Source organism: Zootoca vivipara, chromosome 12 (assembly GCF_963506605.1).
Source record: "Zootoca vivipara chromosome 12, rZooViv1.1, whole genome shotgun sequence".
Taxonomy (NCBI): Eukaryota; Metazoa; Chordata; class Lepidosauria; order Squamata; family Lacertidae; genus Zootoca; species Zootoca vivipara.
The window spans coordinates 27,810,281-27,832,887 of NC_083287.1; the positions used below are offsets into that span (position 1 = coordinate 27,810,281).

Sequence of the window (22,607 nt, forward strand, 5' to 3'; positions counted from 1 at the left end):
ACAACTAGCCCATTTTTTTACAGACTTTTGATTGATTTCGCTTAGAGGAATTAGAGGTGATTTATTTTTAAGCTGAAAGCAACTCATAAATATCTCCCACTGCACAGGTTTCCTAAGAGTAAATGTTAAAGAGAAAGACTTACTGAGAAATTCTTTTGTCGCAAATCAATGTCAGCAGGTAGTATTCTTTGCTCACTTCGGTACGGTGGTGGACACCTATTTCCAAGGAGCAGTCAAGAGTGCAATTGCGCTACATGAGATTCCATGCTGTTGAAAAGTTTTGTGAACTATTTGTTTGGATTTGAGGTAACAGCATCCTGCTGCTTTTTGAAAGAAATGTAAACTGTGGCAGTATAAATACATGCGCCAGTGAAGAGCAGTTTATCAGATGCATACATTTTTTTAAGAAATGTGACAGTCATACTTGGAGCATCAGAAATTTGATGTGGCTCCCACACAAACACAAACATTTCTTGACAGAAAGGGAACTGAGTTGTGGAAGGAAACAGGGTTATAGGATCCCCATCCCGCCCCCCTTAGAACTTCTCAAGAAGGAGAGTTGATCTCATGGTACAAAGCCAGTGTCCCAGATATTTTGCTTTGACCACAGACAGGTAAACCTGGAAGGAGGATTGCCTGTGACATTAATTGAGAGCAATCAAATTTAACATCCAATATTTGTTCTATTGTTTTGTAACAATGTTTTGAAACGTGGTTTTTAGACTATATCTGAACTAAATATCACTTTGTAACTTTAATTTCTAGGAAGAGTTAAATATTGCCTAGGTCAGAAGTAGACTAATGAATTCCATGTGGCCCTGCCTTACAGAGAGGCAATTCATAAAAATGCTTTGTACATTTTTGATTCTGAAATACAGTAAGAATTATGCAGTCGGATCCGGCAGCCAGGATTTTCTTCATAGAAACCTGATCATAGCCCTATGGAGAATTATAATAATAGCTTCATTAATTTAAGTAAAAGTCTGTGTCAGGTCTGCGTTAGCATAGCAGGATATTAGAGGTAAAGACAAGGAAAATTGTTTTATTCCTCTGACATAATTTAAAAATGAAGTGTGAAGTTCTATGACCTTGCTATAAAGTTAATAAGGTTCTCTGTTATAAGTCACACAATTACATAGATTTTATACTGTGCTTCATTGATTTCCCCCAAATGCATCAGAGCTAGTAGTTCCAAAGCTGTGTACGGATTTTTCAGTACAACCCTGTGCATGTTTACTCACAAGTCCCACTGTAGTTTGGATTGTGCTTTAGGAATGCAGCCTTCATTATTTAATGTACAGTGGTACCTCGCAAGACGAATGCCCTGCAAGACGAATTTTTCGCAAGACGAATGCGTCTTGCGATCTGATGGTGACTCGCAAGACAAATTTATTTTGCAAAAAAATCATCTTGCGAATCGCAGTTTCCCAAAGGAATGCATTGAAATTTAATTAATGTGTTCCTATGGGCAAAAAAAGAAATTTCAATGCATTCCTATGGGAAACCGCGATTTGCAAGACAAATTTTTCGTAAAATGAATTGACTCGCGGAACGAATTAAATTCGTCTTGCGAGGCACCACTGTATATGTTGCAATGGATTTGAGCTAAAAAGAGAATGTCCAAAAGCATTCACATGAAGGCATGAAGACCATGCCAATAGTAATAGCAAGAATTTGTGATTCCGTACATCGGCTGGTCAGTATGAATAATCTCCAAGAGAATGGGGAATCTGCACAAACTGACCATGTCAACCTGGTTGCATTTGCCCTGGCTGGCTGCTATAGCTGCTCTCTACTTTGAAACTAAAAAATACCTTGCCCAGACAATACACAAAATTTGTATGGAATCGATGTAGATTAACGAGATCTGTAATCAATTCACATTGTTAACTATGTTCAATATTAATGAGGCAATGATCAATATTAAGAAGGCAATTGAGTGGTCTGTTTTGTTCAGATTATCCGTGCATTCATTTGGTGCACAATTGCCAGTTGCACAGATGCACAACTTCTATTAAGCCATATATAATCGCAACTCTCGTATTAATATACCACTGCTATGTCAGCAGCTGCTTATAGAACTGTGAAGCCGAGAAAATAAGCAAAAACTGTCAGGAAAAATATAAATGTATATTTAGTGCAGAAATCTACACAATCAAATGCGAAAGGCAAAAACATTTTTATTCTTTATTTTTTTTTTTTGGTATCACCCCTCCACACCCGCCCGATGTCTAGCATTTTCATCTACCGTGCGGATAACATTTTTTTCCACAAGACACTAATAAGCATCTGACTGTGATTATGAATAGTGGCATTTGCTTTTGAAGATAAAGCATCACGGATCAGAAAGTCTGTTCACTTAGGCGGGAAGTCTCTTGTAAATTATTATCATTCAGATATCACACTGCTGTGTAATTGCTGGTTTTATACCAGGTGCTGGTTTTATACCAGGTGCTTGAGGTAACCTCTTGTTAATTTATGCCACTTGAGAGTATCACGTTTATATAATCCTGATAAAAGATATAACCTTCGGGGAGTTTAACAAAGCAGCAGAGTGCAGGTGCATCCTAAATTGTATTTTTTCAATGTAATCTTTAACTTCAAGGCACATTCTAGTTCTTAGTTATCTTCTTTTTTTAAAGAGTAATAGGGATAAATTGGAAGAGTAAAAGTTTATGCCAGAAGGATTTACAGGTTTCTTCCTAGGCCGACAAAACAGGGATGGAGAGCATGTGGGCTGGTCAGTTTTGTAAGACTAGGGAGCAGGCAGCTAAAAGAAGTTTTATTGGAACATTTGAGAGGGTCGGCAAACTTGAATTCCCGTCTCCCTTTTTCTTTTGGATCCTATCTTTCAGGTTATATGCCTGCACAGTAGCATATGTATGAACAGGCAACTAAGATTATGGAGAGCAGGATCCAAACTAAATTGATGTGAAACTTTAGGAATCATCAGCATAAGCAGGGTTTTTTGTGATAGTATTGGCATGTCTGGAATACTGGCATGTCTTCTTCTTCTTCTTCTTCTTCTTCTTCTTCTTCTTCTTCTTCTTCTTCTTCTTCTTCTTCGCTGCCCATGGCAGCCATTTTGTGCTGGCAACCTCGGCACTTTTTCAGTATATGAGTACTGGTGCCTCATTTTTTACTATAAAAAGGAAAAGTAAAGCGCCAAGCGTAAGTGCCATCAAATGCAGTTGGACACAAAGTTTAAGGAACGTGGTCAATATGGTGCTCTGTGTCTAGAGGGAGGCCAACATAAGCTAGAGACAGTTGCCTGGGCGAGTTTTCTTTTATGGCCAAACATTTGCTTTTCAGCAGACAAAGATACTTTACTTAGCGAAGTTCTGTCAGACTCCTTCCCTTCCCCGGGGCTACAACTGTTTTGCACAAAGATACAGCAACTTGGGCTTTCAGAGGATCTCTTCGGTGCTGTGGCTTTTCCAATCGCCAAGGCCATGTTAAAATCTAGGCTGTGGGACATAGAGCGCCAGGAACTAATTTCAGCTGCGGAAAAAAACATGTTCCCCTCTTTATTTTCCACTCTCGGGCGCAGGAATTTAACCTCAATTATGTACAATTTTTGTTTAACCCGCAAGAAAGAAGGGCTTTTTCGCTGGCTAGGTTCAATCCTTCCAACCTCCTCTGGGGTAGGTTCGCGGGTATGGCAGAAGGAGATAGGATCTGCCCATGTGATGCCCACCTGGTGGAAACTCCAGCTCACATGGTCCTTAAATGTAAAATGTATGATGATCTCTGCCAACAATTCCTAGACCAACTATGTATCCCAATATGGAAACCAGAGACAGAGGTCATACGCTTCTTATTACAGGGGAGAGACCAGAAGCTCACCAAGACAGTAGCTAAGTTCCTCTACAGTGGTACCTCTACTTACGAATTTAATGCGTTCCGAACACACATTTGTAAGTCAAAAAAATTTGTAAGTCGAATCCCATAGGAATGCATTGGGAGAAAAAATTCATAAGTCGAAGCAACCCTATCTAAAAATTCGTAAGTAGAAAAAATCCTATCTAAACCGCATCCAAGATGGCGGACGGAGCTCCATTTGTAAGTAGAAAAATTTGTAAGTAGAGTTATTTGTAAGTAGAGGTACCACTTATTTGATTTTTTTTTTTTAAGGACCAAGTACGTTACAGGACCCTGCCATTGCTGGAGACCCACAGAGGTGAAATAGATTGCTTGCCTCTTCTTCCCTTTGGCAAGTGACTGTACAGTGGTACCTCTACTTACGAATAACTCTACTTACGAATGTTTCTACTTACAAATGGAGCTCGGTCCGCCATCTTGGATGCAGTTCAGATAGGATTTTTTCTACTTACGAATTTTTAGATAGGGTTGCTTCGACTTATGAATTTTTTCTCCCAATGCATTCCTATGGGATTCAACTTACAATTTTTTTCTACTTACAAATGTGCATTTGGAACGCATTAAATTCGTAAGTAGAGGTACCACTGTACTGTTGAAATGGCAACAAGATTGCACTGGCCTATTTATTTTGAATGTTTGTAAGTGATGCCAATAAAGGTTTGATGATGAATGATGAATATGGTGCTCTGCACATCCATAGGGGCACAGGTGGGGCTGCAACGTGACACCATTAATAAACATACAGTGACCTTCGTCATGCACAGATCTCTAGTTCTCTGCAACACATTTGCATGAGCACCACGCTACAACCGGTATGTTTGGATCCCAGCCGTCTCTTTGCCCAATTTTTATGATGGTTCTTAGTAAAGCTGTAGCCTAGTTTCAACGTAATGTATGTATTAGTCTCTTTTTCTTCCTTTCTGCACACAGTTTGAATTTATGCTTGCTACACAGAGAATACCAACAAGACAGTCAGCCATTGACTGGCCACAGAGAGCTTTAGCTACATGCTTTAAAGTATGCAAGTACCGGGGTTTTTGGTGTAGCATTCAGAAAGAGGTGTTTAAACCAGTATGCAGAAAGATACTACTACCTCTGATGTGCCATTCCTAGAGTTAGTTATTGGAAATAAAAAATGTCAAAGATGAGCCTGTTATAAATCTTTCTACCGACATATAAAATTCTTCTGGATATGCATTGCCACTGACCATTTCCTTATCTTTTCATTTGATTCATTAAAAAGCAAAATGGGGATTATATGATAGCCAAGACAGGACTGAAAAGAAAAGGAGAACATTAAAAAAAGTCATACAATCTTATTAATATATATTATGTGCCACAATGAAATCATTTTACCTAAGTACAAAATTACCTAGGTAATAGATTTATGAGCAATGAGAAAAGGCTGTTTTTCAATGGAAAGTATTATTTTTTAAAAGCATTAAAATAAATTAATACTAATTTATCCTTATTGTCTAAACATTTGTTGTGCCTAACTGCAGGGGTGTTGCCTGATTTTATTCGGATTTTTAAAATGTTACTGCAATTGCTTTTATCAGGGATGGGTGGATTTGGTCCCAGACAATGAACTTTTCCAGACAATTTTTAAATCACACCGTTTGGTTTAATGTAGGCCCGTGATGATGATGAAGAAGAAGCACTATGTTTTAACATATAGTTGCACTGCCTTTCCTGTTTTGTACTGATCACCTGTGCAAAAAGCTGTCCTTCGGTATATTTCGCTCAAGGGTAGACTGCATCGTGGATCTGCAGTTTTAAACTTTCTGATCATACTTGGAATAATATCAGTGATTTGAGGAACAAACATCAAAATAAACAAACAAATGAGTCATCTTGACACACAAAAATTACTGTTCTCCCCAGCATAGGTAAATAATACTTACAGAAAAGTCAACCCTGGATGACTTTGCAAAAATTGGTTTAGGTGTGAAAGCCGGTGGCATAGGAAGGGGTGTGTGGTGGGTGCGGGCCGCCCCGGGTGTCATCACTGAGGGGGGGGTGACTGCCTGGCCTGCAGCTCGCCCAAGCCACAAGTCTCTCCTGGGGAGTGATGCGGTGGCTCGGGCACCTGCAGGCTCTGCGCTGCCTGAAATGGCAGTGTGGGCTTGCGGACTCCATGGACGTTCAACTCAGCATGCTCTGGCCCGGCTTGACCCGCTCCTGGGTGCATGGTATTTGCGCCGCCCCGGGCACCCGAGCAGCTAGCTCCGTTGCTGGTGAAAGCATATTTCATGAGAACAGATGTCATGGGAATAAACGATACTTTGCCCTGTCCTTTAAAAGGCTAACGCTAGATATGTGTGAATTGGTGAATATGCCACTTTTGCGCTGGTGATAGGATGAATATAAAAGCTTAGTTGATCCAGGTGGACCTGTTTTTCTGCTGTAGACTAGAAGCAAAAGGGGGGGAATTAAAGGGGCTATAATGCTACTGAACCAAAGCTTTAAAAACTTAGTGGTGCCAGTTAAGTTTGAGCAGAGAGGCTTGAGATGTGAACTCACCTGAAAAGTGGTGCCCCATTGTGGGGTTACCCCAAACTAAGTCTGGGATGGACTTGAAACAGTGTTCCCCCATTGAAGGGCTGGGGAGTCGATCTGTTCCTCTGCCACAGGCAGTAAAATGTATTGGGCTGGCCTTGATTTTAGGCATCTTTTCACCTACCCTGCTCTTCTCTAATCCCTTAGAAGAATCCCTAGATCAAGGTCCAAGTGTGCAAAAGTGTGAAGAATTATAAATACACTTGACAGTTCTTTAAATACTGATAAAGTTGGGGCACTATACAGTGGGCATCTATGCATTGCCTGTGTGTACTATCTTTAAGATGGAAAGGGCTTAATCTTTCAAAATTATTTTACACCTACCCATTTGATTCCTTTCTATTAATAAATGAAATTCATCGTTGTTCACTTTTCAAAAAAAAGTTTAGCTGTGCCCACTGTGATGCCATGTTCACGTGCTCATCTAGTGTATAATAAAACATTTATTATTTCCATATTTAGACTCAGGGCAATTTTTTCTGATAATATGCCATCTAATTGCTTAATCAGAAAGGTTATATAAAATAGTTTTAACAGTAGGGGGCTTTTTAATTAACATCATAATGCAGAGCTGCACTGCAGCCTATTTTAGTATTGATAACCAAACTGGCTCCACTAAACCTACAAGAAACTTTGGTGGCTGTAGTTCTCCATACTCTTTTATGCTGCATTCAGAGAGCTAGGTACTCACGCTTGTTGGGGTCATGACAAAACACTGCTCTTATTTGTAGTGGGGGGAATGGAGTATACAGATCTCAAATTAGGTAGCCATGGGCTGTGGCAAAGTCTTAGAGAACATGCTTTGCAGGAAGAGATTCAATCTCTGGCACCTCTGGGTAGGGCTGGGAAAGAAGATGCTGCCAGTCAGTGTATAGATCAATGGATTTGGTATAACATGGCTTCCTAATAACTGGGATGAAGTGTTTATTTTTATTTTTATTATTATTATTATTATTATTATTATTATTATTATTATTTATACCCCGCCCATCTGGCTGGGTTTCCCCAGCCACTCTGGGCAGCTTCCAACAGAAAAATAAAATAATCAATTAAACATTAAAAGCATCCCTAAACAGGGCTGCCTTCAGATGTCTTCTAAAAATCTGGTAGCTGTTTATTCTCTTTGACATCTGATGGGAGGGCGTTCCACAGGGGGGGCGCCACTACCAAGAAGGCCCTCTGCCTGGTTCCCTGCAACTTGGCTTCTCGCAACAAGGGAACCGCCAGAAGGCCCTCGGTACTGGACCTCAGTGTCCGGGCAGAACAATGGGGGTGGAGACGCAATCTTTCGGGCTGTTACTGCCTCGTAGGGAACGTATTCCATGTCATTCATCAGTCCCAATTTGGTCTACACTGACTGGCAGCAGCTGTCCAGGGTTTCAGGCAGGAGTCCTTCCCAACCGCACCTGGAGATCCCAAGGGTCGAACCAATGACTTTTTGCATTGCCAGTCAGGGTAGACAGCACTGGGCTACCCAACGATGGTTCAACGTAGTACCAGGCATTATTTGGGCTGTATCCAAAGTAGTGCTGAGTAATGCATCCCATCAATGCAGGATTCCCCCTCCCCCCCCCAAGTCTGTTCTAGTGGCTTCCCCAGCCCTCCGGAGCTGGTTGGGGTAGTAGTGGTGGGGAGTTGCATTGCAGAAATGAAAATTCCTATACTGATGGGGCATGTGAGGTCTGTATCATCATCATCATCATCACTTTTAATTTGTATACCGCCTTTCTATCATACAATACTCAAAGCGGTTTACAAGCTGAAGAAACAGAATCTCATAAAATACAAAACAACCTTATAACAATATAATGCAATACACAAATATGATAATAAAACATAGCTTTAAAATAAGCAATCAAATAATGTAACGTTCAACAATCATTAAAATAGTATAGAATAATATCAGCATATGAAAATTAAACAGAAACCCACTCTTGACATTTACAATAAATAATTTCAAAACAATAATCAATAAAACAACAGCAAGCCACAGTGCATAAAACAATACAATACAAATTGAAAAATAGAGACTGGAGGGTGAGGCAAGGTAGGTGGAAGGAGGCCTTGCCTGATGGAGTCTCTCCCCTCACAGTTCTTCCTCCAGGCACAGCTTCCTTATGAGGAGTCCCAGGGCCGGAGGGGGCGAGGCAAGGCAGGTGGAAGGAGGCCTTGCCTGATGGAGTCTCTCCCCTCACAGTTCTTCCTCCAGTTAGTATCCAACTAACTTTGGGACATATGGGCCTGATGTGTAGCTTATGAGCTTCTTATAAATCATAACTCATTGGTTAGGCAAGAATGATACAACAGCTTATGTGTGGAGGCAAAAACCAGAAGGTTGAAAAGAGTTGCTTCTCTGTGACAAATAATGTAGTTTAGTGCAGACCGAATGTTTTGTTGCTTGGCTTTATAAATAAAAGTTATATAAAAGAGGGAGTGAGATCTCAGCATGAAATCCTCCACATTACAGCTTTTGCCCCTGGGAAGAACAAAAATTCTTATTAGTCAGTATCTCATCTGAATTGTCTCTCTTGCATGTATATATATATCTTTCCGAGTTTGCATAAGGTTGGCATCACTATAGTACTGTATAACCGAGATATGGCCACATGCAGAAATAAATGTGTAGTCGGCTAATGGTTCATTTTTTAAAGTTCTAGCCAGCTATGTCAGAGGAGGCCCATGGAAGTCGGATACAACCATATTTTGGATGTGGGAAATAAAAATCCTATGTTTAAAATGAATCACAGTAACTATTGCTAAAACTTGATGTCACTTAACAATAGACTCTCATTCCTGCTTAGCTTTGTTTTTTGAAGTTTATGTCAGAGTCCAGTGGCAGAAAGATTGCAGTCCTATGGTGCTGAAGAAATGCTATCTAAGCATTTGATATAATGTGAAAGAGACCTTTCTGTTATGTCGTGAGTGCGATTTCAGCTCTTCGTGAAGTCAGCTCAGAATAGTGATTCAGCATACTAGCAAGGAACTGCTAGGAGTCAAGTATAACAAGAACAGTCTTCTTTATTGCAGTAGGAATCTTGACTGACTGGGGGGAAAGGGTGAGCTCCTTTTATACTCTCAGGAGCAGGGGTTGGGGAAAGGATACATTTAGATTTTGGCGGGACCCTATCAGAGTGAGGATCCAAATTGTGCTAACAAGTTAACCAATAGCAACTGTCACTGCACCCATTTGAATCGCCCTGGAGCGGGAAAAGTAGTTACAGGACTAGCAGAGAAACTCATGTACACAAATTAAACCAATACATAACACTTTCCATAAGGACAATATGGTACTCCAGATTAAGTTCTGTTTTTCTGGGAACCCAGTTCATAGCTGCCAAGTTATCCCTTTTTTAAAGGGATTTCCCCTTATGCTGAATAGGCTTCCTTGCGAGAAAAGGGAAAACTTGGCAGCTATGACCCAGTTTAGCCATTCCTGAAGACTATTGAGCATCCCTTAATTGCATGCAGTTCCTATTGATGCAGTGCTTTCTGTATCATTCGGAAATATCCTGAATTCAGGAGCATAAAGTTTAAATTTAGAGCAACAGGCTGGCAGGCCGTTGCAAATCCTGTAACTTGAGAGGAACAGGATTTGGGCCAGTTACTCAAGGACCACAAGGTGGGGGAAGAGGGCTCATTTTGTACTATTGAGAGTAACTCTGCTAGAAATATTGTGGCAATATGTACTTTCCCATGGCTGCAATGTACTGCACACGTTAAAATGATAACATAGGAAATGGTCCTAATTCAACATCGGAAGGCTACAGGCTAACAAAGTGCATCAAAAGCCCTCTGTTTGTCATCAGCAGCCTGCAAAAAGTGCTTCTGTCTTCACTGCCATGCACAGTGGTGGTGTTGTAGCACTGTTTATGCATGCCCAGAGGGCTGTTTATGAATGCGGATGTTTAGACCACATTCGCATCATACATTTACAGCACTATGATACCGCTTTAAACAGTCATGGATTCCCCCCAAGAACCCTGGTAGATATAGTTTGTTAAAGGTGCCGAGAATTGTTAAGAGAGCCCTATTCCCCTCGCAGAGCTACATTTCTTGCAGTAGTTTAACAATCAGTCCCTCTTCACAGTGAAATGAGTAGTGAATAGTAAGTACCGTGTTTCCCCTTTTTTAAGCCGTAGTCATAAAGTAAGCCATGGCAGGATTTTTAAGATTTTTAAAATATAAGACATACCCCGAAAATAAGACATAGGTCTACCTGCAGGGTCGGCGCCCAGCAGCGAAGGTGGGAACGGGGCCGAGGACGCCTCTGGCCAAAAGTTATGGGGGGGTGTCGAGAAGTTCCATTTGGCGGGGGGGGGAGTTGGAGGGAGGGAGGCACTGCTGACTGGGCTTGTTGCTTCTGTTTTCTTTTCACGTTGTTTGTTCCTGTAAAATGGCAACCCCTGGGCCAAAGCAATTGATCCTCGCCTATGTTGCTTCCCAGGGTGGTGGGAGGGGGGAAAGAAAGAGGGCAAAGATGTCGGCGGGGAGAGAAAACGCGTGAGTCCTCTCCCTTTCTTTCCTGCTTAGCCAGCTTGTGGGCAGGCCGAAGCAATCGAGCCAACGTCTCTAATAACAGAAGCTGTTCTGTCATTAGAGACGTCGGCTCGATTGCTTCGGCCTGCCCACAAGCTGGCTAAGCAGGAAAGAAAGGGAGAGGACTCACGCGTTTTCTCTCCCCGCCGACATCTTTCCCCTCTTTCTTTCCCACCACCCTGGGAAGCTTCCAGGCTGCTTACCGTACTTGATCCGGCGGCCTGCCGGGTCAGCACTGATCAGCGCTGCACAGAGCACCAGATCGAGGATCCGGTCTGCAGAGTCAGCGCTCAGCAGCGCCGTGCTGGATTGAGGAGGCGATGCTCCGTGCGGCGTTGCTGGGCGCTAACTCTGCAGACCGGATCCTTGATCCGGTGCTCCGCGCGGCGCAGCAATAGCCAAGCGCAGCGCGCCGAGCCGGCCAGCACCCTCACCCTCGCCACTGCTGCGGGCACAGGCACGGGCATGTCCCCCACCGGCGCCAGCCTCAGCAGCAACGCCAGCAGCGATGCCTGCATGGTGCAGCTCAGCCCCACGGCAGCCCCTGCGCTCCCGCTCCAGCCACCTGCGTGAGCCATGCTCTACGGCCTCGGCCCCCCGCTCAGCACCGCCAGCAGGTCCACCGCAACGTCGGGGGAGGAGGGGAGGAGGGACTTTTCTGCCTATGCCATCCGTTCTCGGCTTGGTTTGCTTAGCGTCGCCTTTGTCATATGCCACCATTGTCGATGATGTCCTCCGGTTTCACAGAATTGTGGAATTGGAAGGGACCGCGAAGGCCCTGCTATGGAGGACTATTGTGCCTCCAACTCCCCCCTGCCAAATGGAACTTCCCGACACGCCCCCCTTAAACTTTGGTCAGAGGCGTCCTCCTTGCTGTGCACCCTGAGCTAGCGGGACCCAGCAGCAGCAATGCTGGCCGCGGTAAGAAGGGGTACTTACAGTAATATTTTTTTAAAAAAAAGACACCCCCCGAAAATAAGCCATAGGCGTATTTTCTTGAGTAAAATTAATATAAGACGGTGTCTTAAAATGTGGGAAACACGGTAACTGAGTAGTGCAGATGGAACCATGGAGCCATTTTTTATACAACAGATTTCTCCCCACCCCAAAGTACATTTTAAAGTTAAGTAGAAAGGGGAGGGGGGATGCAATAAATTAGCCTAAATTATACATCTTCAGCATAGCTTTATTTAGATCTGCTTGCAACACTTAATATTAAAGTATGGCCCAGGAAAATTGTAATGTATGTTTCAGTCTGAAATACTATGTAAATATTAGTGTATTTTCTGTTTTATGGGGCAACTGCATCAGCTAACTTTTTCCGCTCGCTTCTTAAATATTAGTAACTTGTTAGTGTATTCCATTTTCCTGTCAATACGTCTGCCTTACAGCCGATTAATTTAAAGATCTGGAATACATTGAATGGTTGTGTTTTTATTTTTTAAATACCTGTCATAATGAACAATAAGCCACTGAATTAGCTTGGGGAAAGACTCCTTCTTTACTTTACTTTGCCCACCTCACTTCATTATGATGGCATACCCTAGAACTGGATTTTGGACAGCATCAGGAATCAAATTAGCAAGTATGACACATAAAATGGGACTCAGTAAGCTTTCAAGACATGTCTCTGGTTAAGTGGCAATTGCCAAAACTCCCTAAGAGTTAGCTAATCTATCTCTGTTACAGAACTTTCCTGTTATAGCTGTAGGGGATATTATATCTCTTGACAGCTGCATTTAAGTTTTTGAAAATTATGAGATCATCTATTTCAACCTGGATGTCAGATCTTAGCATCTCTTATGATGAAAGTCAGGATGCTAACTTTTTTCTTTAAAAAAAGAAATGTGCAGATATTGATGTTTCTTTTCTTTTGTCTTCGTGTTTCAGAATGAAGAATAAATTTTGGTATTTCGAATTTGGCACTTCAGAAACTTTTTCAGCAACCTGCAAGAAGCTTCACGAATCCCTAGAAATAGAAGTAAGGAACTAATTGCTACATGTTGTTCTAGCAACTGGAGGGTTATACATGAAGCCAAATGTTTATTTTAATCTATTTATTTATTTATTTTAATTTATTTGCATAATGTGTGTCCCACAACTTCAGATTTATGTTCCCAGGGCAGGTAAGGGACTAGCTAGAAACAAAAAGTGCAATTTGAAATAAATAATAAACATATACATGAACCATTTCTTCAAAGACACATTAGGGAAGGTCTATGTACAAATAAAAAAGTGGGAGAGATGCTGAGTTCAAAAGAGATGCAGTTAGGCAACAAAATGCATTCTACTTTGAAGCCATGATGACATTCTTTTGTTATCATAGAATCATAGAGTTGGAAGAGACCACAAGGGCCATCCAGTCCAACCCCCTGCCAAGCAGGAAACACCATCAAAGCATTCTTGACATATGCCTGTCAAGCCTCTGCTTAAAGACCTCCAAAGAAGGAGACTCCACCACACTCCTTGGTAGCAAATTCCACTGCCAAACAGCTCTTACTGTCAGGAATTTCTTCCTAATGTTTAGGTGGAATCTTCTTTCTTGTAGTTTGAATCCATTGCTCCGTTATCGCCCTGAGCATTTATTTATTTATGAATATTTATAAACTGCTTAAATTCCAAGGCAGTGTACAGAATTTTTCTAAATTTACAGTGTGACAATCCAGAAAAAAACAACCTAAAACAATTTCCCAAATCTGCACTGGCCAGTGAAATAAAGGGACTGTTGATGGAACTTGAACATTGGAATAAGATTCAGTTTTGTTATTAGGCAAGTGTTATTACAGTAGCAAAGGGAGAGAAGTTTGACCTCATTTCATGTCACTTTATGCCTTGCCTTGCCAGTCACCTCTCATTCCACATAAGAAGACCTCTGCTGGATTAGACTGGAGGTCCAATGCCTATGGGGAATCTGCAAACAGGATCTCAGAACAAGCACCACTTTTCCTTTCTGCAGTTTCTAGCACCTGTTATTCAGAAGCAAACAACCTCCAGCTATGGAGGTACAATGTAGCAGCTAACAGCTGCAAAAGCAGGGTATAAAACCACCCTGAAATACAGTACAGTGGAACCTCGGTTTATGAACACCTCGGTTTACGAATTTTCGGTTCATGAACGCCGCGGACCCATCTGGAACGGATTAATTCACTTTCCATTACTTTCAATGGGAAAGTTCGCTTCAGTTTATGAACGCTTCAGTTTATGAACAGACTTCCGGAACCAATTACACCCATGCTTTGGGTTAAGTACGCTTCAGGTTGAGGACTCCGCGGACCCGTCTGGAACGGATTAATCCACTTTCCATTACTTTCAATGGGAAAGTTCGCTTCAGTTTATGAACGCTTCAGTTTATGAACAGATTTCCAGAACCAATTGTGTTCATAAACTGAGGTACCACTGTACAGTGTATTCTTAAAACAGCTGAAAAAGCAGGAAATCGAAACTTAGCCACTTAGCATCAGGAACCAACTGGAAAGTTTACGATCTCTATAGCACAGGTTGTTGTTTTTTTTATAATAATAAAAATAGAGGGGGGAAAGTTGTGAAGGCAGGAATAGCTTTGGGAATGTAAATTTGAAAAACTGATTTCTATATATTCCATCTAAATTTTATAACCTTTAAAGATGAGTTCACGAAAACTGTACTCGCTTTCCTTAATTAAAGGTTAAAGAATGCATTTTGGGGTGTAAGGGAACCATTCTTTTCATAAAGTAACTTTTGTCCGTGCACAGAACACCAGTTTGCGATTAGGTGATGAAGAATTTGAAAAGTGAGGTGAGCATAACTAGCATTCATAAGCGGTTGCCAATATTTTGGGACCATGTATTGTAGCCTCTTTATCCTGTCTTGCTTCTTATTGACTGTGGGTTTACAGCAGCAGGGTTTTCACCTATGCCATATGGGCAAACGGTGCAGGTGATTTAAGGGGTGTAGTCTTAGGCAGGTGCAATGCAGCTCAGACTCACAAAGGGGCACGCACTCAGCTCAGGAACTATAGTGAGCAACCTGAAGCAGCTTTTTACCATGAAGAGAAGAACCTGCAAACCCTAACCTAGAAAGCTTTCCAGTAGCACCTTAGAGACCAACCAAGTTTGTCATAGCTATGAGCTTTCGTGTGCATGCACACTTCTTCAGATACACTGAAACAGAAGTCACCAGTGTATCTGAAGAAGTGTGCATGCACACGAAAGCTCATACCTGTGACAAACTTGGTTGGTCTCTAAGGTGCTACTGGAAGGATTTTGTTATTTTGTTTTGACTGCGTCAGACCAACACGGCTACCTACCTGTAACAAGAAAGCTTTGCGACTCGGGGGACAGGGATACTACTTGAGGCTGCTCATTCAGACAAAGTGCACAGAGGGGCTGACATGCTCAGAATCCACTCAGTACAGCAAAGGGCTATGAAGGACTATGAGTAGGAAGAAAGCTATTCCTGGTCCATAAAATGGTTAAGCCATAAGGAGGAATATTCCTGAACCTTAAAGCAGCAGAGGCCCACAATCTAAGGAGGAATTTTAGTACCTATTATTCCATTCAGGGGCAGAGCCTTTTAAAAGTTGTGATTTAGAAGTGGTTGTCCATTTGAAATCCAGATCGGTGCTCAGCAATTTATTGTGGGCGTCTAGCGGTGAAAGGAAAGGCCCAGCGACTTAACTAACACTATAGAGAGATTTAGAAAGTTAAGCTTGGTGTGAAGAAAGATTCGGAACAAACAACATATTTCTTCACACGACAAACTATTAATTTATGGAATTGACCAATGCAGGATGTGACACCTGACACTGAATTGGGGGTTAGGGACTTGTAGCCCTCCATATGCTGCTGCACCAAAATTACTGTCATCCATGACTGTTGGCTATGCTGGCTGGAGATGATGGGAGAGTGACAACATCTGGAGAGCCATGGACTCTCTGCCACTGCTTTTAATAGAGATGTGATAAACCCATGGAGATCAGGGTTATCAATGGCTATTGGCCATGATAGCTAGATGGGATGTTAGTGTTCAGATGTAGCTGCTTGCTGAGCACCAATTGCTAAGGAAAGCTATCAGCAATAAATATGACACAGAGACTTCCTGGAACCCCTGACAATTGTGCAAAACAGGATTCTGGGCTGGTTTCAGTCAGATCCAGCAGGGCTTTCCTTAGGATAGTGTGCAGCCACATGCTATATTTCACTTGTTAAGAAGTCATTTTCTTCATTCTTTATCAATATCTATTTATGCCACTTTTATACATGACGCTGTGTACTAAATACCATCATTTTATCTGACAAACACAATACCAAATAAAATATATTTGTCTTTCTTAATTCAACTTTGATATGTTAGCACAATAGAAATGGACATGTACCGAAAATTCCTCTGTCTGAACAAAAGAATTTCTCCTTTAGTAATTCTGAAAGTAACTCATCACAGCAGGACTCCGAGGCCTAGTGAAATAATTGTCTTAGTATACTGCCTGCTGTGTTCAATATTGAGTGAATATGTTCCCTGCACCATCTTATATCACAATTCTCTCTTTATTTAAATAATTTTAGTCAGTTTGGGGGGCACAAGACCTTTATAAATTAACAGCAGGGAAATACCAAAGGTGTCAGATTGCATATTTATCATCTTTTTCGTGTAATACTTAAATATGTATTAAGAAGTGACTGACATAAATTAGGCAGATTTCAGAAGCCACAGGCTGTGGCTTGTAGAGGACCCCCTTCTGCTTGACATTTCATCCTTGTCAAAGATCAAATTATTTTAATTTAGGCTGCAAATTATAAGGAATGAAGACTTCTTTGTGGGAATTCCCTGTGGTAATCTGACTTTTGTTGTTACTGCTGCTTGTCAGTGTGCAAAAGATATAATATGCATGCAAATAAGGTTAAAAAATATGTACTATCTAATTATCCAGCCAGTACATTCCACTTGAAGACAGTGGGAGGCCTGACACACAGTATGTGTTTGATTCACTGAGGCCTGCAGGGTATTTACACAAGATTACTTTTAATTATGAAATTAATATCTGTTTATCGAGAATGTATAGCAGTAAGTGAGTATACACATGAGCAGAATTTTTAGTAAAAGAAAGAATTCGTCTTTATGTTTAACATGTATGTGAGGTGTAAAAGCAAAACCCAAAAGTTTGATTCCAGTACAAAACTTAAAAACACTTTCTCACCCCTCACTGAAAAGGAAGTCAATAAAAATGCAAGTTTTTCCCCCCATCCCAGCTGCCAAGCGATTCCAGGATGTGTTACTGGAGGTTTTAGGCTGCCTTTCATTAATATTATATGCAGATTTTAACTTTTGATCCGGAAAAGCAAATTTCGGAATGGAAACCTAATGGCTCCAATTCCTCTTTCTTCCTCCCACTTTCAAACATTGTGTATGGCAACACATAGAGCATATACAAATGGCTACATTTCAGAGAGCCTGAGATCTAGAATGGGCAAGTAAGAAAGGAAATAAATATATACCAAGTAGAAGGGACAGGTTAGGAAAAAGCAAGATAGGATAAGATGAGATTTCAGTGGTCCAGAGGTTTTTTTTTTTTTTAAAGTAAACCTTGGGAAGGGAACTGAAGGCAACAGTGACTACCTGCAGGTGAACTTGAACCATTTGGAACATTATTTGCACCAGCACAGCCTATTGGGCACACTGCTCTGAGCTCATTGGACACTGTGCATTAAGCACCTGGATTCCACAAACCTTCTCATTGGACAGTCATGTTGGCCTGGAGGTAGACATGTCTGGTCAGTGAGGTCCCATTACCTCCATTTTGTATGATCCATATAAGAGTTCATTCATGTGGAATAGAGTAGGACTAGGCTAGCCAAGGAATAACAGAGAACCCTTTACTGTATTGTCCAGTAGGACCTGTTCCTTTTGTTCCTAAAATTTGTTGGCCACATTTTCTACAGTAATATCTCCTCAAGTTGACATATGAAGGCAGTTAATGATAAAAGGCCGTAAAACTAAGAAAGCACCATTAAATAACACATCGTTAATAATATTAATCACAAACCAGGGTCTTGGGATCTGCCTGGAGTTCGATTTCCCTGCCCTAAAACTGAACAATTAAAAACATGATGAATTGAAGGGACAACAGCAAAGTACAAAACCAAGTTACTATCTCAGCAACAGAAAGCTAAAAATAAAAGAAAACAAAAGCCCAAGAGATTGGATAAGCCTTTTATTTAGATGATTTTAAAATTAGATTCAAATCATCATGATGTTAGTACACATAAGCAATTGTTTAGTATCTCACCCTTTTTGGCAGTGAGATGAATGATAGATCGACACCCTAATTTAGCAACAAATAATGGTTGGGGTTCAAATGGTGAATTAAAGAACTTTGAAAATATTAATACTTGGACCTGGAAGGATAGTTCTTCTGTCTACATTACTGTTTGATGTCTAGGTTGCACGTGGGGACAGAATTAATGTATTATAATAACTCAATACCCTACTGTAGTTAAATGTCAACTTGGTAACCATATGGTACAATTTAAGTCTGTATCATTACCCTTGCCCCAAAAGGTGGCTTTCAACACAATTCATCACAAGTCAGCATTTTAGTGTGGATTTTCTGAATAAATACATTTTTATATGTAATTTTTAATTAATCTGCAGGTTTTGCCAGAAATGTCCCATAATAATATAATACAACTTTTGTATTTTTTTTAAGTAATATATGCAGTTTTCCCCTAACATATATAACACTTTTGTACACATTGTTTAGTCAGAGAACTGTATCATAAAATTTGAAGTTGTGCCAATTTGGAAAGAGAGCTATTTTTGTTGTTGTTTGCATATTGATTCAGGAAGTGTGTGTGATGAACAGGTGTAGCTCCACACTTAAACTTCAATCATAAGATGTGCTGTGGTGACATGTGAAGGCCTATGACACAATTAGGTGCCATTACTATTTCCCATCTATGTGCAACTTCTCATCTGCCATCCATTTCTTTCTTCTAGTCCTCTGTCAACAGAGAGCCACCCTGCACTGCCCTCCATAGGTCATTACTTAATAATAAAGCATAATAATAATAACAATAATAATAATAATAATAAAAAGAATTGGGAGACCAATTGGGAGTTATATGCCTGTCACAAAGAAACGTGGAGTGTTGTCGTGATTCTTACCCTAGATTACTAGGTGAATACAGTGGAACCTCGGTTTATGAACACCTCGGTTTACGAATTTTCGGTTTACGAACACCGCAGACCCATCTGGAACGGATTAATTCACTTTCCATTACTTTCAACGGGAAAGTTCGCTTCAGTTTATGAACGCTTCAGTTTATGAACAGACTTCCGGAACCAATTACACCCATGCTTCGGGTTAAGTATGCTTCAGGTTGAGTACTCTGCGGACCCGTCTGGAATGGATTAATCCACTTTCCATTACTTTCAATGGGAAATTCGCTTCAGTTTATGAACACTTCAGTTTAAGTACTCTGCGGACCGTCTGGAACAGATAAATCCACTTTCCATTACTTTCAATGGGAAAGTTCGCTTCAGTTTATGAACGCTTCAGTTTATGAACAGACTTCCGGAACCAAATGTGTTCATAAACCGAGGTACCACTGTATTGCTTTCAACACTTATTATGAATTAAGGTGATGTCGGAATTAGAGCCATATTATGTAAAAAAGCAACATAACAATACTTTACTAATGAGGTGTGAGATGTCACAGTAGATCAAAGTGGAATCCAAAAGGCATTTGAAACCTGAAAGGAATCATAGCTTGACTCAAGAGGCTAGGTGTTGCAGTTCTACTTCGACTTGGGCCACTTTCACAAAGGAGATTTCAAGTTTTCACTATCTGAAGAAACCAGATTGAGCAGGTAGCTGTTCCTAAAACAAAACATGAGCACAATATTACCATATGCTGAGGCATTATGTAAATGGCTGTGACTGTAGTTTGGACTGATTTTAACCATACCGTTGTAAACTTCCTATAATCATACCAGTGCAAGCCTCCCGCAAGAGATATGGCTGGTTAAAATGGTCTAGGAAAACTATACAGAAAAGCAATATATCAAAACAGCTTAAACTTGGTTGAATGAATACAAGCAAGTTTGAAGACTGATGATGTAGCAAACCATTTAAGTGAGCACCTCCCCTTCTGGATTTGGGCTGGTTCTATATTGTTGTTTTTCCCCAGAAGCTCATCCAATATTACAGAAGGTAGAACTCCTGACCTTTTCTTTTTAGTGCCACGGGTAAATGAAACCTTTGACAGAGAGAGCTAAAGGGCCCATTGTTGCTGATTGTGAAGATAGCTTGAACAAATACCAGTATTTGCCCACTAAGCTCTGTGATGTCATCACAAGTGCCTTCAAAACTGGTGACTATCGGGGACTAGATTTGAGGGCATTAGTTCTTTTGCTATCACATTGTTTCATTTTCCATTTCGCAGGTGCCCTACAGTCAGGGCCGGTGCTAGGGTTTTTTGCGCCCTAGGGAAGATCACCTTCTGCCCCCCCCCCCCATTTCCCAGAGCTGTTGACCTTTTTTTGAAAAAAATAAAAGTGGAATAAAAAATAAAAATAAAATAAAAAAATAGAAAATAGAAAAAGTAGAAAAATAAAAAATAAAAATAAAATAAAAAACAGCTGAGAGGCGCGGCGAGGTGGCCCCAGGCTCGCGCTCCCCGCGTGCCCCCGGAGCTTCGCGCGGGGAGTGCAAGCCTGGGGCCGCCTCCACTGCGCCTGTCAGCTGTTGAGCGGCTTCAGCCCACTCTCCGGAGGCATGCGCGCGCCTCAGGATAGCGGCCTGAAGCCGCTCAACAGATGACAGGCGCAGTGGAGGCGGCCCCAGGCAGCACTGGGCAGCGGGCAGGCTGGCCAGCGCCCCCTCCATTTTGGCGCCCTAGGCAGCTGCCTAGTTTGCCTTAATGGATGCGCCGGCCCTGCCTACAGTTCAGGGCTGGGGTGTGGAGAAAATGTTATGGGTGGGGTCCAGACACTGGCCTCTATGCTTACTCATATTGTGTCAGAAACTAAAAGACAGAAAATAAGGATGTATGGAACGGAGCTCATGTAGCAGGTTAATTCTGACATCACTGATTTCTCCCTTTATTTCTCTCTTCTTCTTTTCCTGGCAAGTGTGATGGATTTCAGATAGACTTAAACAATATTTCCCTGGAAGGGATTGCCATTTTGAACATCCCAAGCATGCATGGAGGATCAAATCTTTGGGGTGAGACCAGGAAAAGGCGAAGCCATCGTCTATTCGAAAAGAACAGGTCAGATAAAAGAAGCACTGTTACGGATGCTAAGGAGCTGAAGTTTGCATGCCAAGGTGAGAGTCCAAATAGAAATAAATAAAACTTCAAGATTTTATGTATACTTTTACAAATAGCTGATGACTGTTCAGTGTATGAGAGAGCATTTGGCAGCAAATCCTAAAGGTGAGGATTTATACCATAATTCTAACTAGGTCAAGTGAAAAGTTTAGATCTTTCAGCTATCTAAACAGCATGCTTCCTGTCTGGGCTCAGATTTGGTGATTTCTTGACAGTTTCAGAAAAGGATTTCTGTTTTCAGATTAATGTCTTTATATATATATATATATATAGTTATTTTAATATGTTTGTGTATCCCTAGTTTTGCATTAGTCTTGCGCTAACGTCTGTTATGCTGGGTTGAGAACTGAGACACAAATATTAGCTTACTTGTTAATATCTCTTCCATTATTTCTTTATACTGAATGAATATCCTGTCAGATGTTTTTATTTCCAGAGTGAAGCAATAATCGTTAGCCCTGACAAAGCCACAGATTTGAGAGAACATCCAGGAGTTTTCTCAAGTTCTATCCCCCCCCTAATATTTTAGTTTTCTTAATAGGACTTGGCAATTCATCTGTAAATTAGGGTTCCATTATGTCTACAGGTACCTACATGTCAAAGGGAGTGTAGCCTTATTTTGCAGCACTTCATGTAATCCAAAATCAACCAAATAGATGTGTTACAATTTGGCTAGGGTTAGAATGCCATGCAGGTAGGGTTGGGGGATAAATCTGTTTGGTTTGCACTATATTGAGAACCTTCCTAAATTTACACTTTCTCAACCAATATGCAAGCCAAAACATAGCTGTCCTTCAAATCTGCACTTCTCCGAATTTTGCAATGTTCTCCAATCAAAAATAGTGTGTAATAATAATACTTTATTTATAACCCCCCCCCCACTCTGGGCGGCTTCCAACAGAACATTAAAATGCAAACATCTATTAAACATTAAAAGCTTCCCTAAGCAGGGCTGCCTTCAGATGTCTTCTAAAAGTCTGGTAGTTGTTTTTTCTCCTTGACATCTGGTGGGAGGGAGTTCCACAGGGCGGGTGCCACTACCGAGAAGGCCCTCTGCCTGGTTCCCTGTAACTTGGCTTCTCGCCATGAGGGAACTGCCAGAAAGCCCTCAGCACTGGACCTCAGTGTCCGGGCAGAATGATGGAGGTGGAGACGCTCCATCAGGTATACTGGACCGAGGCCGTTTAGGGCGTAAAAGGCAAGGAAGCAAGTATTAGGGAAAGTGCGGAGGAAATTCATATGTTAGAGCAAATAATATGCAAGCTGAAGGATAAGAAATTGGAAGAAAAACTGAGATTGACAGATTCATCCACCCCTGCATGC

General features: G+C 41.2%; 1 protein-coding gene across 4 annotated transcripts in view; it reads left to right on the plus strand.

Moving 5' to 3' along the window:
- Positions 1 to 22,607, plus strand: part of DGKB (diacylglycerol kinase beta) — a 360,345-nt gene that overhangs the window by 287,935 nt on the left and 49,803 nt on the right. For all 4 annotated transcript variants that reach the window (XM_060280745.1, XM_060280746.1, XM_060280744.1 and 1 more), the window contains 2 exons: positions 12,868 to 12,958; positions 21,085 to 21,280. In XM_060280745.1, the coding sequence (XP_060136728.1) occupies positions 12,868 to 12,958; positions 21,085 to 21,280 (287 nt within the window). The remainder of the gene's footprint in view (positions 1 to 12,867; positions 12,959 to 21,084; positions 21,281 to 22,607) is intronic.